At 38.0% G+C, this 13,987-nt stretch overlaps 4 protein-coding genes and 1 long non-coding RNA gene across 9 annotated transcripts; 3 read left to right on the top strand and 2 right to left on the bottom strand.

Annotated features, from left to right (window-relative positions):
- Positions 1-4: 4 nt before the first annotated feature.
- LOC125576597 lies at positions 5-1,536 on the bottom strand. Its single transcript, XR_007315024.1, has 2 exons — positions 632-1,536; positions 5-341 (listed from the first exon to the last, which is right to left on the bottom strand). It is a non-coding gene; the product is annotated as an uncharacterized LOC125576597 (long non-coding RNA).
- A 1,423-nt stretch (positions 1,537-2,959) lies between these two features.
- LOC106352863 lies at positions 2,960-4,736 on the bottom strand. Of its 2 annotated transcripts, XM_013792510.3 has the most exons (8): positions 4,639-4,736; positions 4,306-4,406; positions 4,126-4,193; positions 3,925-4,065; positions 3,752-3,793; positions 3,501-3,631; positions 3,332-3,433; positions 2,960-3,220 (listed from the first exon to the last, which is right to left on the bottom strand). In XM_013792510.3, exons 1-8 carry the CDS (start codon positions 4,660-4,662, stop codon positions 3,092-3,094), a joined length of 738 nt encoding a protein of 245 aa, XP_013647964.3. In that variant the 5' UTR covers positions 4,663-4,736; the 3' UTR covers positions 2,960-3,091. The 2 variants fall into 2 exon arrangements, with proteins under 2 accessions (XP_013647964.3, XP_013647963.3); XM_013792509.3 differs by having other exon boundaries at positions 3,925-4,193.
- On the top strand, positions 4,606-6,906 carry LOC106352862 (SAC3 family protein C-like). Of its 2 annotated transcripts, none has more exons than XM_013792507.3 (8): positions 4,606-4,893; positions 5,025-5,125; positions 5,307-5,528; positions 5,658-5,876; positions 5,962-6,047; positions 6,151-6,247; positions 6,401-6,493; positions 6,590-6,906. In XM_013792507.3, exons 1-8 carry the CDS (start codon positions 4,716-4,718, stop codon positions 6,749-6,751), a joined length of 1,158 nt encoding a protein of 385 aa, XP_013647961.1. In that variant the 5' UTR covers positions 4,606-4,715; the 3' UTR covers positions 6,752-6,906. The 2 variants fall into 2 exon arrangements, with proteins under 2 accessions (XP_013647961.1, XP_048592961.1); XM_048737004.1 differs by having other exon boundaries at positions 4,770-4,893; positions 5,315-5,528.
- Positions 6,907-7,306: 400 nt separating this feature from the next.
- LOC106352861 (protein NCA1-like) lies at positions 7,307-10,004 on the top strand. 2 transcript variants are annotated; one of them, XM_013792505.3, is made up of 8 exons: positions 7,307-7,498; positions 7,604-8,006; positions 8,084-8,309; positions 8,394-8,539; positions 8,645-8,732; positions 8,822-8,968; positions 9,445-9,597; positions 9,680-10,004. In XM_013792505.3, exons 2-8 carry the CDS (start codon positions 7,633-7,635, stop codon positions 9,749-9,751), a joined length of 1,206 nt encoding a protein of 401 aa, XP_013647959.1. In that variant the 5' UTR covers positions 7,307-7,498; positions 7,604-7,632; the 3' UTR covers positions 9,752-10,004. The 2 variants fall into 2 exon arrangements, with proteins under 2 accessions (XP_013647959.1, XP_013647960.1); XM_013792506.3 differs by having other exon boundaries at positions 7,454-8,006.
- A 219-nt stretch (positions 10,005-10,223) lies between these two features.
- Positions 10,224-13,874, top strand: LOC106352860. 2 transcript variants are annotated; one of them, XM_013792504.3, is made up of 10 exons: positions 10,224-10,387; positions 10,499-10,568; positions 10,657-10,735; positions 10,832-10,975; positions 11,094-12,644; positions 12,739-12,790; positions 12,912-13,060; positions 13,166-13,252; positions 13,357-13,485; positions 13,578-13,874. In XM_013792504.3, exons 4-10 carry the CDS (start codon positions 10,907-10,909, stop codon positions 13,656-13,658), a joined length of 2,118 nt encoding a protein of 705 aa, XP_013647958.2. In that variant the 5' UTR covers positions 10,224-10,387; positions 10,499-10,568; positions 10,657-10,735; positions 10,832-10,906; the 3' UTR covers positions 13,659-13,874. The 2 variants fall into 2 exon arrangements, with proteins under 2 accessions (XP_013647958.2, XP_013647957.2); XM_013792503.3 differs by having other exon boundaries at positions 10,828-10,975.
- Positions 13,875-13,987: the final 113 nt, after the last annotated feature.

Raw genomic sequence — 13,987 nt, 5'->3', positions numbered from 1 at the left:
GCTATTGCTCACCAACCGGTCTAATCTTGCTTAGGGTAATTACAAAATAGTTGGTAAACGGAAAAAAAACGACCGAAACAGTTGGTTATATTACCGTACCAAACAAACTGTTGAATCACGAATGCCACGTTCTAGAGTGAATACCAGTTGGATTCGAAGGGGGTACTAGAGACAACAATAAAACATGGTTAACCTCAGTGCATCCTCGACGTCAGCAACCTCAGAAAGAATATTGCATACCTCTTTGATTCCAACTTGGTCCATGCAAGTTCAGATATACGCTTCATGCAAGTAATTTTTGAGGCAAGAACTTTCCCGTGGGAACACAGTAACGGGGTGCTCTACCTCGTACAAAAAGAAACAAATATAATCAAGAACACTTGAAAGCGTGGATAGGATCTAATTTGCCAATTAGAAAATCGTATTTTACCACTAACTCAAAACTGAAATCAAATACAAACTTTCGAGGGAAAACAATACAAGAAAGTTTAGTACGGGGTGGGGTGTAAAATAGCCATCATATCTGATTAATCATATACTTTGTTGCAGATTTAAATGCATGGAATGTTGAAAGCAGTGCAGTTAGCACGGGTATATAGATTTAAAGGCATGTATGAGGAGATTTACTTACGTGGTATCAGACCATAGACGAAGCCAATCTGTGGAGATCCAAAAGTATTGTTCTTCAAGTGACTGAACAGCAGCTTCTGAAAGTATTGTTCGTACTTCTTGCCTCCTTTCAGTCAAAGTATTGTTGCGTTCAGGTAACTCATCCATTCATCGAGATGTGGCGGAAGATCAACATCTCCTTTAGTTATGTCAATAGGATTCTCTCTTTGTCCTTCCCGACTTTCTAGTTTACTGGACCGAAGACTATAAATCAGCATATAAGCATCAGTGGATGAGAAAACCTCTGCCTCAGAGGTGTTCCCACTACTAGAGGCACCATTACTCTCGGACTTTGGAGTTGAAGAAGAGCCTTCAATGAATGGATGGATGTGTACCCAGTTCTGACACTTGCTCATCGTCAAATTTCCACCACAAGCCAGTCTTTTCATCTTTGATGTGACAAACGTAGTGTCCACTTTTCACAGCGCTTCCTTTGTGGATCTCAGAAGACTCTGCCAATCTCGATCTCATATCCAGCACTTGAGGAAAGGAAAACGAGGATGTAATTTTCTTCTTAGCAGTAGTCTGTTGACATGATCCAGACAAAAATATAAAGGAAGAGTTTAATCAACTTCAACAATAATGTCTTATCTAAGATTCAATTTTTATGCAAACCACAAGAAATGAGTCGTAAAGAACCCTTTGGGAGAAAAACACATGGCTTGAGCTGAAAAGTGATAACAGGAGGTAGTGTGCGCAGCTTAATGCAGCGTGTGGCTGGCGTCAACTCTAGCATCGCAGCTCCCACAAAAATACTGATTGTCCCCATTGAGATGCTCCAAGCTGAGGTAATCACTCAAACTTTTGAGACCCTTGACATTCAACTCAAGGGCATAGACATCCTCCACCTTTGAGGAAGCTTCTGAATCCCTCCCACATTTTGAGCACTTAAAAACAAGTAAAAGATGAACAAGACACCAGATATGTTGTTGCCTTTATAAGCAAAATAAGTTTTCTAGCTTAATCTTACACGTGGTGACATGAGAGACACTACCGCGGAAGAGTTTTCTACCACATTATTATTGTTTTTCTTATCAGACCATTATAATGGTAGATCAAAATTGAAGCCAAAATTATGTAGAGGCTAGTATTATTCAAAACTCAACCCAGAATTTGATTTCAAACTGATCATAAGTTATAAACTGGTCATATTTTAGTTCATGTAAAGTTCCAGTATATTTTGGATCAGTATAAGCTTTTAGTCTTTTGATTCTCTAGATATTGTTTATTTTATATTCACATTTTGGATTCAAGTATATATGTTACATAAACTTCTTATATGCCTTGCAAATTTTTAAATATAAGTTTGTGAATTTTTAACAACACAAGCAATTTCATGAAAACTGTGTGCAAAAAAAGAGTAAACCAAACATATGATCAGTTTATCAAATTACAGAGGGATATCCGTGGGTAGGTTCATCTTACAAGGTCTTTCATACACAAAATTATATAAATTGATATTCAATAAATTAATAATTTTTAGTTGTTTAGTTGGATTGATTCGAAATATAACATAGTATGATAAATTAATAAAACAATAAATTTTAGAAAACTCATATATATATATGGTCCCATAAAGATTATAAAAGTTAATATTTTCTATTTATAGAGTTTATATATGTTTAAAAAAATTATTTTTCTTATTCACAAAAGAGTTTATCTCAAAATTTTCATATAAATTTAAAATATTTTAATAATATTGTAGCATATTACATCTAAAAATAAATTTATATTATACAGTACATATCTTATATATACCAAATTATCATATAAGAATAATATAAAGCAAAATTTTATACTTATATAAACCGTAAAATAATTATTTTTTATTTTATATTAAAAACATATCATAAACTATATAAATCTAAAATAAAATTTCTGATAAATCAACAATTCTATAAATTAATAGAATAATATGATTTAATAATTTTTTTTTAATTTATAGAGTTCTTATGTATATGTCTTTGGATGCAAAAAAAGCATCAATCAAATATCGTATTTTACGATTGAATCCACACAAAATGATGCACACAGATTTGTGGAGTTTGATACAAATAATTAAACACACATAAATTGATTAAAAATTATATTAAAAACATTAACCATTCAGGAAATTTTGTTTTGGGGGGGGGGGGGGGGGAGGGTGCGGGGTTATAGTTTAAACTTTTTAGACTTCATTTTAATAATATCATCACTCTCATGATTGATAAAATTAAAACTAGATGTGACTCTCCTGAGCTAAATAGATTTACCAACACAATGATGCAAACATGAGTTATTCACTAATATATTTAGAAAAAGCACTAGCTACCTAATTATAGGGCCCGTATTTGCTTTCTTTTCAAGAAATGGGAAACAAAGTAACAAACTAATCAAACAAAACTGATTGAATAACTGACAAAGCTGATTGAATAAGTGAGTATTAGTAGATACATTTCCATGCTCTGTTCATAATCTGGTCTTCTACAAACGGACGCAATGACCACATCATGGTGTAAGTATCGAGTTCATCAAATGAGGTCTTTAAACTAAGAGATCTCACAATCTTTTCCTGCAAAAAAAGAAACATTATCATCATCATCCATTGCTTTTCAGTAAAAAAAAAATATGAATTTCAAAGATCCAACATGCAGCGTATCTAAAGCTTCAAAATCTAACACACCTGCATAACATAGTTCTGCTCCACCATACTGTAAACCACAGCAATAACTGTAGCGTACTCTGTAACTTCAGGTTCTTGAGCAAAAGATACAGTTTCGTTCTCCTGAAACCAAACAACATTACTCTCTAAAACCATTCTTCAAAGATATACATGTGTATTGAAACCTTACTTCATCACTTGTCACTTGTCGCAAACCATCACTTGATGCTTCATCTAGTTGTGTGGAGAGCTTTGTTGCAGTATCAATTGCAAGGGCGGCATCATCAGTGAGATGCTCGAGGTCAGATAACAAGCTTTGAGCTGCAATTACAACATTTTAACGATTAGAAGGGCATACTTGCTTTAACAATGTCGAAGTGAGTTGATGACATGAAACATTACAAAAAGAAATATGGCGATAAACAGTAGATTCATTATTACCTTTGATTAGGTGGTCAGAAAGTCCTGATAGAGATGTATGCACTTCTTGCAAACAAAAAAGGAGAGACGTGTAAGCAGAAACGAATAATTGCTGAAGAGTGTTTTTTAAAACATGAAAGTTTTTCGCATCAATTGAGAAACTTTAGATCAAAAGAGTTGATGAGTAAACTTACAAGCCCGTGTGCTTAGTGCAGCGTCATCGATGTTAATACAGCCTGATTCTACGTATGATTTAAGCCGTCTAGTTTCATTGTTCTTGAGAATGCTCTCGATGAACTTGGAGGAAGTGAGTATTGGAGAGCGTTTGAGCAAGGCTGGGGGATAAGAAATTAAGTCAGAGAAGGTCCACCAATAAAAACCAAAGAAAAACTTACAGAGCGCTTGCTGAAAGCGTAGAAGAAAGGTGTTTGCAGCATTATCTAGTTCCTCAAGCTTTGTGATCCTATAAGCATTGCAATAAACCAAGATTCAAGAGTTAGAGGGTTTTAAAATACAACATACTAAAGTGAGCACATATATATGGTAAAGAGAATCAATCATAACACAAAACATACCCCGTGATAAAGTCTTTGAAAATCTCGTAAATATTATGCTTCAGCTCGCTTCTCACTTCCATCTCTCTTGTCTTGAATTCTAAAAGAGACAACTGTTGAAGCTAAAACCAAAAGAAAGTTGAGAGGCAGAACACAAGAGTCGATTTCGTCAAACAAGGAAGGTTCAACAGAGAATGGTGAATGCAAGTTTTCAGAAAAGAGCTACTCGATGCAGCTACGGTGAATAAAATCAGAAGAGGAGAAAGAGTTAATTTAGGGTTGGGTTATTTTGTGATTCTTACAAACAGAAAGGGTATTACTGTAATTTATGATGTCTCGTCGCAGGGTGTTTACCATTCGCTGAGACGAACAGGCCATGTGCCGCTGAGGGGAGGACCCTTCCTTCGTCGGTGATCTCAAACTCTTAAGCCATGAATCGTCGAAGTCGCGGCTCTTCTTCTTCTTCTTCTTCCGGATCCGTTGGTGGAGCTAGTGATTCGTATCGGAGAAGATCCGATGTACCTCGCAACCGAAGCAATGACAATACTAAGGGTGGAGATTCTGCTGACGTGTCCTTCATCGTCGGAACTTGCTCTTCTATGTGTCCTGGTAAAATCATTTTCTATTTGGCCTTAGATTCCCCTAAAAACTGAACCTATCCTGCGCCTGAATTGCATAGAATGTAATAAGGATGTAAACAGCTTCAGTTAATAAAGTTTATTGCTTTCCCTTATTAACAGAGCGGGAAAGAGTCACAAGAGAACGCTTGCGTGATCTCTCAGTGTTTGAGAGGCTTCATGGAAACCCCACTAAATCATCCTCAGATCTCGCTGTCAAGAAGGTGAGCTTTGAGATTTATTAAAGTTTTCATTTTTCGTGTTTATAATACTCTGATTAATTAGCTTGTAGTAGACAGTGATTAAGTTTCTTTTATAAAATGATTCACAGCTGTTCTGTATAACATCAGTCTTTTTTGTCCTTGCTTAAAGTAGTTATACTCTCTCTGTGTGTGTTCTTGCTAGTTTTGCAGAACCCTTTCAGCAGCTGATGTTCAGGCATCGGATGTAAGACCGCTCTCGGTCTTAGAAGAAACTCTGAGTTACCTTCTAAGCTTGCTGGACTCAAGGGAGCACCCCTTTGAAGTGGTTCATGATTTTATTTTCGACAGGACAAGGTCTATTAGACAAGATCTCAGCATCCAGAATCTAGCCAGTGAGGGAGTCATCCACCTTTACGAGGAAATCGTATGTTTTTTTATTACATGTTTCTTTTTCGTTAGAATTACTTCTTTCTGGTTCATGATTGAAACTCATTTGTGTGTGTTTACTCCATTGATGTTATTATTCTGACTCTCAAGCGGGTTTCTCATATAGGTTAAATTCCATGTCATATCTCGCCAGAGGCTTCAGGGTTGTAGTGGTACAAGCATTAGCTCAATGCATCACTTGAACATGGAGCAGCTAGCAAAAACTCTCACCACTTTGTATAATATCTATGACGCAAATAGGAAACCAGATTACATCTACGAAAATGAAGCCGAGTTCCGTTCACTCTATGTGCTGCTTCACCTCAATACCAGTAGTGGAGTGATGGTTGTCTCTCTGCTTCCTTTATCCTTTTATTCGTTAGCATGTCACCTTTTTCATTTACATAAAACATTAAGATTTTGATCTGCAGGGGGAGCCACTGTCTTTATGGTTTCGCAAGCTGACTTCTAATTTAATAAAATCCAAGGAAATGTGTTTTGTTCGAAAACTTTTAAGGTAGGTTATGCTGTTCAATCTTTTACGGTTGAGTTATTTAAATTAACTACCTACAGACAAGATGAACTGAAGTATGGTGAAATTTCCTCATTTTATCTTGCAGATCATATCGGAATGGTAATTACAGGAGTTTCCTAAGAACAACGGCTTCTGAAGCGACATACTTGCAGTATTGCATAAGTGAGCCCCATATTAGAGAGGTGAGCTTGTATGGACTTGAATATGTTGTTGTGTCCTAGTTTTCATGCATGGTTCTTGTGGCACTTTAAGTGGTATAAATATACATGTTATAATATTTTGAATAGACTGTTAAATTATATTTGATCATTTTCTGAATGTTTTAATGGTAAAAGATGCGATCGTTCGCTGTGGAATGCATAAACAATGTTTGCTACAAGCTTCAACCTTATCCTCTCTTGCGGCTATCTCATAACCTAATGATGAAGGTAATATATACATGCAGATTCCCTTGTTTTTTATATATTCTTAAACTCTTGGTAAAACATGAAAAGTCATAAGCTGAGTTTTTTTATAATTTTCAGGAGATGGATGTTGAATCTTTATGCCATGAGTGTGGTCTTGAGATACGTACTGATTCCGATGGGAGCATTGTGTTGCCAACGAAGCAGACAAACTTCTGCCGTCCAAAGGAAGGTTTTAGAAACTATGATTTGATTGGAATTGAAGTTGAGAGGTTGTTGTGAACACACACAAGACATAACAATTCGCTTGTATCCTTCGCTTGTGCCAATCTAACTGTAATCTTTTGTATCTCTTAACCCAAAAATGTTTCATGTCTGAACAAGGAGAGCAAAGACATGCTGAGCAAAAAGAAATTCACTGAGATCTGTTTGATCTTTTTGAGTCGAGTCTTCAACAGTGATAGTTGTGTGACTCGTTGGAACATACTAATATAGTAAGTCATCAATTCTACTACACTTAACTGGACCAACTAGTTCATGTAATATCCGGTTTACTGATGAATCTCTCTGACCAATTATCTTTTCAAGAATACAACCTCTTTTCAAACCCGATGAATCCCGCATTAAAATCAACTCTAGGAACCAACCATACAGTCACACGACCCTTCATCAAAACCTATTTAAACAAAATTTAGACACCTACCACCCTCCCTTCCACAACCACGACTCCCTTGGTTTGTTGGAACCACTAATGCCCGACCGGATAATGATTGAAGTAATCAATGAGGTAAAAGTCTCCTTTAGGCTATTTCTGGTTTGTAAAAAATAAAAAGAAAAAATTCAAAGCTTAATTCAAACCACACAGATCCTTCCTTCAACAATAATAATATCTTCTCCTGACTGAGACAGAGAGAGAAACACCAAAACTCAGAGAACACAAAAGCTAATAATAATAATACTAATATACTACACATCGATCATTGATTGTACAGCTAAAGGACACCGGCATCAAATCTCAACCCACTCCAGGTTTATCCATCTACTCTCTCTCTCTCAGCTTCTTTCTGAACCGCTGTCTGAAATTTATATCTCCAATAATGCTCAATTCTTTTCACTTGTTGTCTGGGCGAGAAGCTGTTTTCAGCTAAAAGTATCAACCAACAATGACGACTTCTGTTTGCCCTTTCTCCAAAGCTGCTCGTCCCGACAATGCTTCTTCTGCTCCAAAACAAGCCGACACAACACCTTCTGCTTGTCCTTTCTCCAAAGCTGCTCGTTCCGACGACGCAAAACAAGGCGAGACGACTGCTTCTGCAGCTTGCCCTTTCTCTAAATCCGCTGATGCCTCTGCTCCAAGCAAAGGATGTCCTGAAAAGGAAGGAAGATTGAGTAAGGAGGACTCTGCAACGGTGCCTGCCAAGTGCCCCTTTGGTTATGACTCCCAGACCTTCAAGCTTGGACCTTTTAGCTGTATGCTATGCCAATCACTTCTCTTTGATAGCACTAGATGTGTGCCTTGCACTCATGTCTTCTGCAAGTAAGCACTAGTGTGTTTATCTATGGGCTATTTGGGTTTGCTTCTGTTAAGACTTTAGTGTGTTTTGTTGAGTGCAGAGTGTGCTTAGCACGGTTTAAGGACTGCCCTCTATGCGGTGCTGACATCGAAAGTATTGAAGCTGATGAAAACCTTCAGAAGTTGGTTGATCAGTTTATTGAAGGCCATGCTAGAATCAAGAGATCTCTTGTGAATAGTGCAGATAAAGAAGATGATAACAAGAAGGTGATTTACGCTGATGTTTCCATGGAAAGAGGTTCTTTCTTGGTTCAACAAGCTATGAGAGTGAGTTCTATCTCTACAACTTGTTAACCTGATTACGTTTGCTATTGAGAGTTCTTGTTATTGACTTTGTTCTTATATGTGCAGGCATTTCAAGCTCAGAATTATGAAAGTGCTAAATCAAGGTTGGCAATGTGTACCGAGGACATTCGAGATCAGCTAGAGAGGGAAGGTAATACACCAGAGTTGTGTTCACAGCTTGGTGCAGTCCTTGGCATGCTTGGTGACTGCAGGTATGCTCATTGTCTCTCTCTCTCTTTTTGTCATCCCAACTTTTCTGTGGACAAGTAAGATTCAGCAAACGAGGGTACTTAACTTAGTTTGTCTGGTTACTGCAGCCGAGCAATGGGAGACTCAAGTTCTGCAGTCAATCATTTCGAAGAGAGTATTGAGTTCCTTATGAAACTGCCCATGCATGATTTGGAGGTTTTTTTATCACATTGCTTTTTTTTGTTATATTTTGGTTTTGCAAATTTGTTACCACTTTCTTAAAAGTTGTTGCTACACTTTTGCAGATTACACATACACTTTCTGTCTCGCTCAATAAAATAGGAGACGTTAAATATAATGATGGAGATCTACAAGCTGCAAGGTCGTATTACATCCGTGCTTTAAATGTTAGACGTGATGCAATGAAGCTTCACCCAAATGCTCCTTCACAAGTAAGCATATATGCCTTCACGCTTCTACTTCAGTTCTGGCCCCCAGTGTTTTGTTAATCCTAGCATGTGTGAAGGAAGGCTTATTTGTAGATCATAAGCTTTTGTTTCTGGAGGCTTTTATAGATCATAAACTATTGTTTTGTGTGCATTTTTAACTATACATTATAAGCTCTGTTTCTTGAGGTATTCTTACTTGATTTCTTGTGTAGAGAAGTTGGAAACTGAGGCAAGGTCGGTCCTGAAGTTGCAATATGCTTTATGTGTGTTAGGTCATAGAGTCATAGTTTTGTCTGTACACCAAATCTGCTATCATAGAGTCATAGTTGCCATTAAAATCTCTCGTATTTTTGGATGTTCTGGTGAGTAATCAAAGTATGATTTGGTGGATAGATAAGTGCTTAATGATTGTCTCGTTGTTGGTGAATAAAGGAACCTTTACTAAGTTTGGTTGTTATTTCTTCAATTTGTTTTTGTAGATTCTGGATGTGGCAGTTTCTTTAGCCAAAGTTGCAGATATAGACAGGAGTCTAACAAACGAAGATGCAGCCATAGATGGTTTCAAGGAAGGCATGAAACTGCTGGACTCTTTGAAACTGGACTCTGAAGATTCTGCTGCTCTCGAACAACGTGTAAGATTTTTTTGCACTACTTTCTTTCTTTAGGCTTCTCAAAATTTATCTGAGAATGTAATTTTTGTAAACATGAACGCAGCGTCTCTCTGTGATGGAGTTTCTGAAGAAGCAAGTAGAGAAGCCTGAACAGTCTGCAGAAACTGCACTATAATCTGATGCATGCTTACCTAAGTATATATATAAAGACTGTATACCTAATCACTCTGTTGCATTTTGTCTGAAATAAAGGAGCGAGAATGCAACAATCTTGTGTTCGCGCTTTAGGATTAAACAAAAACAGAGTGCTCTGTTTCTCTATGTGAACTTATGAATCAGCAGGCATGATGAGTTGTATAAACTATAGTACTCTACCAACTTATTAAGAGTCTGTTTAACATAATCATAACGATTTATTTCCGATTTCATATCGAAATAACCAGATTTAACTGAAAATAATTAAATTTGTTCAAAGACTTTTTTAATTCAGCTAAATTGGAATCTAGCCAAAAAAATAGAAAACATCGGTTCAAGTTCAGCGTTTGAAAATTAACCGAACCAACCTAACAGTTTTAACCGAAATTGCAGCTACCATTCAAATCTATTTAAAATGCAAAGGGATAATTAATGCAGACTTTAAATAATGATCGAAACGCTGTCGTTTTAGAGGCTCCATATCTTAAAAAAAAAAAGTGTTACTTTCTTGTTGATGACTAACGGAGACGAAACACAAATTAGGGTTTCACAATTTGCCCCTCAAGTCGCCGAGCTAGTTGATTACCGCCGCCGTCTCTTCCTCCTCCTCCCCAAAGTTAGCTCCTTTCCTCTTGGGTTTCTACGATTCGCGTTCTCTTTGATCTCCTCTGTACACTGAGAATCGAGCTGTTGGTTCTTTAAAGTTTGACGAGATTCTTTCTTTCAGGATATGATAAAATCAATCGAATTCTAGTTGTATCCTGTAATGGCGCACTGAATCAAACTCCCATCACTTGGTTCGTCACTAATTGCTGCTCTTTTCGATCTTTCCCCAAAAAAAAAGGATTCAATTTTTTTCGAAATCGTGACGCATGTTTGTTTCAGGTTTGTGACATGCTTACTGTTGATAGGCTGTTCTTGTTCCCGAGCTTGACAAATCATCCTTCTGGGCTCATCGTCCTAGGTATTGTTGTAATCATGCTTATAATTTACATCGTTTCGTTTGTCTTGTCTCTGCTTAGAATTCCCAATTTTGATGATTTTTTTTTGTTTTAGTTAGATCTTGTGAGCTGCCACCAACTGGTAGTCCGCTCCTTCTTGCATGAACCTTATCTGAGAGAAGAGAAGGTCAAAGATGGGAGCTCTTGCTCAGTTTGTTTCCTGGATACCCGAGGACGACCTCCTTCTAAAAAACGCCATAGAGGTTAAAACTTTTGTTAATGTTGTGGTGCTTCTGGAGATATTTCTGTTTTTTTTTCTCCATTTAGCTTGTTTGGTCTTCTAGCAATGAAGCGAATCATCTCCGTAAACTGATTTTGCAGGCTGGTGCATCTCTGGAATCGCTTGCTAAAGGCGCTGTGCAATTTTCTAGAAGATTCTCTATCAGAGAGCTGCAAGATCGATGGCATTCACTCCTATATGATCCAGTCGTTTCTGCAGAGGCAGCTCTGCGGATGGCTGAGCTTGAACGTACCAACCCAAATTTTCCTACAAAGTTTACCAGAACCGGATCAAAAGAAAACAAAAGTTCATCTAAGAAGAGGAGGGCTGAACAGCTCAGAAGCACTTATCATTCCTTACGCAAGAAGTTCCGCACCGAGTCGTTCAATTCCTTGGATCTAGGCTTTCTCGTTCCATCAAATGACAGCCATTTCATGGATAATGGTGATGGAGCACATCTTGGTCTTGAAGACTCTCACATGGACATTATCCACAACGCGTTCCCTGATATCTTGGCTGATGGCGGTTGCGTGACAAATCATGTTGTGCCGGAAGATAACTTACAGGGAAACATCTCCTACGTAGGAGGAGAGAATCTCACGTTCACTGAACAGGCAGGTCCTTCCGTATGTGATTCGGTTCATCAAGGCTCCAAACAGAAACTAGAGATTTCTGCTCATGAGCCGAAAACCACAATGGCTAGCACTGATTGTTTCCTGGCACAGCTTTCAACTTCTCTCTTTGAAGACGAGGAGCCGTTCATGGAAGTAGATGGCAAAGAAGTTGACAAGTCGTATTATGATGGTCTTAGCTCACTGTTGGTGAGCCCGGCCAATGTGAAAAATAGCGGGCCTTTGCCTATTAACAACACTGAACAAGCTCTTCCCGTAGGTGCGGTTCCGAATGGCCATCATGCGATGATCCCTGAGCTATATGGTACAAGTGCAGTGAGTTCAATGGAGTGCAAACCTGTGTCTGACTTATCTTCGTTTGATCCTCATCCTGAGGTTGTTAATGGTGTTATCTGCTGTCTATTAAACCAAGAGGATCCTGATATCCCGTGTAATGACGACATTCTTCTGTCCAACACCTCCCACCCAATGTCGGTTTCTTCGTTAGCCCGGCGGAACTTTAAAGATATAAGCAGTCCAATGACTTCATCTGTTAGAGATCTCTCTGCCGCTAGGGAAAGAAGTGAGGGACATACACAAAAGAAGGTACCAGGACGTTTGCAAGGGTCTTCTTCTCAAGGAAAGCCAGAGATAGGTCAACCAAGTCAATCTACCAAATTCAGGGCATTGACAAGTCCTCCTGAGACACATAATAAGGTTGGTCCTGCACAGGCATCATGCTCAAATACTCTTCTTTCTGATGGTGCAAAAGATGGAAACAAAGAGATGGTCAGTGGAAAACGTATCGTCGGATTTGATGAACATGGAAGCTATTCCGAGAAGGAGATTGGAAACTGTAAAGAGGACGAAGGTGTAGTACTACCGGTAAATGAAGTGCCACAAGCAAAAGATGATGATGATGATGTTGACTTGATTGAGATTTTAGAGCGTGAGCTGGAGATCACAACTCATACAGAAGCAGACGAGGAGGTTTTTGAGAGTGACGAGGACTTGCCCAATTATTCTGACATTGAGGCTATGGTAAACTCTCGACTTTCACCCTTAATTCTTGAGCCTTTATGGCTACTCTATGATACATTTACGACCTAAACAATAACCGCTGTTTTGATTGCAGATACTTGACATGGACTTGGATCCCGATGACCAAGATAATTTTGATCTCGAAGGTAATTGAGCATCCCTTCTCATTCAGAAGAAGTCTTGTTACTTTTGTCTTTTCCAACAAGAGACCTTACAATAGGTTAAAGGCTTATTTGTAATCCTCTAAAACATTTTTTTCAAATGCAGTCTCCAAGTATCAGAGCCAAGAAATGAAAAGAACAATTATGAGACTTGAACAGGCTGCGTATTCATATATGCAGAGAGCCATTGCTTCCCGTGGTGCGTTCGCTGTTTTATATGGTAGATATTCAAAACACTACATCAAGAAGCCTGAGGTATTATTATGATCCCTATTCATTTGGTTGTCGTTTAAGTATGTATGATTTAAGCTTCTTAATAGTTATTGCATCACTTGTTAACATCACGTCTTCTTTGCACAGGTCTTGGTGGGTAGATCAACAGAAGATCTCTCGGTGGACATTGACTTGGGTAGAGAAAAGCGTGGCAGCAAAATATCTCGACGCCAGGTTTGTCAAATATAGTAGATGCTTCTGTTTTATGTTTGGCCAGATTGTATGATAAAGGACAAAACACTGAAACTTAACAACCATGTGTTTGTGTGTGTGGGCAGGCGATCATACGGTTGGGTGATGACGGATCGTTTCATATGAAAAACCTGGGGAAGTATGCAATCTCAGTGAATGAGAAGGAAGTAGATCCTGGACAGAGTTTAATCCTCAAATCTGATTGTCTGCTTGAGGTTTGATCCTCTATTTTACCTTTTGATCATATTACATTAAATAATAACCGCACTCCCATGTCCTTTATTAATGAACTTGAATGTTGCGCTAGATACGGGGAATGCCTTTCATATTCGAGACAAACCAAAGTCGCATGAAAGAGTACTTGAAGAGAACAGGGAAAGGGAATTGAGACCAGAAACGAGAGCGAGTGTTCTTTGTGTATTGGCTTGTGAAGAAGTTGAATGATAGTCTCTCTCTTGTAGTCTTGTTTAATGTTACCTTAACCTCACAGGAGCATGTTTTGTAGATCTTTTATTACATGTTTAGTTCTGCAACATGCATAGTTGACCCAGTTTTTTTTTAGTCGTTAGCCATAAGATGAAAATACAACTCTGATTGCAACTGAGCTTGTTGTGCTTCACCGAAGAATGAGTGTTGTTGTTTTTGACTTGTGAAGTTGATACAGAAAAGAAAAAACAACGTAGAGACCAACGGAGCTCCGGTAATAGATAAACGCAA

Source organism: Brassica napus, chromosome A7, assembly GCF_020379485.1.
Source record: "Brassica napus cultivar Da-Ae chromosome A7, Da-Ae, whole genome shotgun sequence".
In the NCBI taxonomy this organism is placed as follows: domain Eukaryota; kingdom Viridiplantae; phylum Streptophyta; class Magnoliopsida; order Brassicales; family Brassicaceae; genus Brassica; species Brassica napus.
The sequence above is the reverse complement of the archived record's forward strand: the minus strand, read 5'-3'. Positions and strand labels throughout refer to the sequence as shown.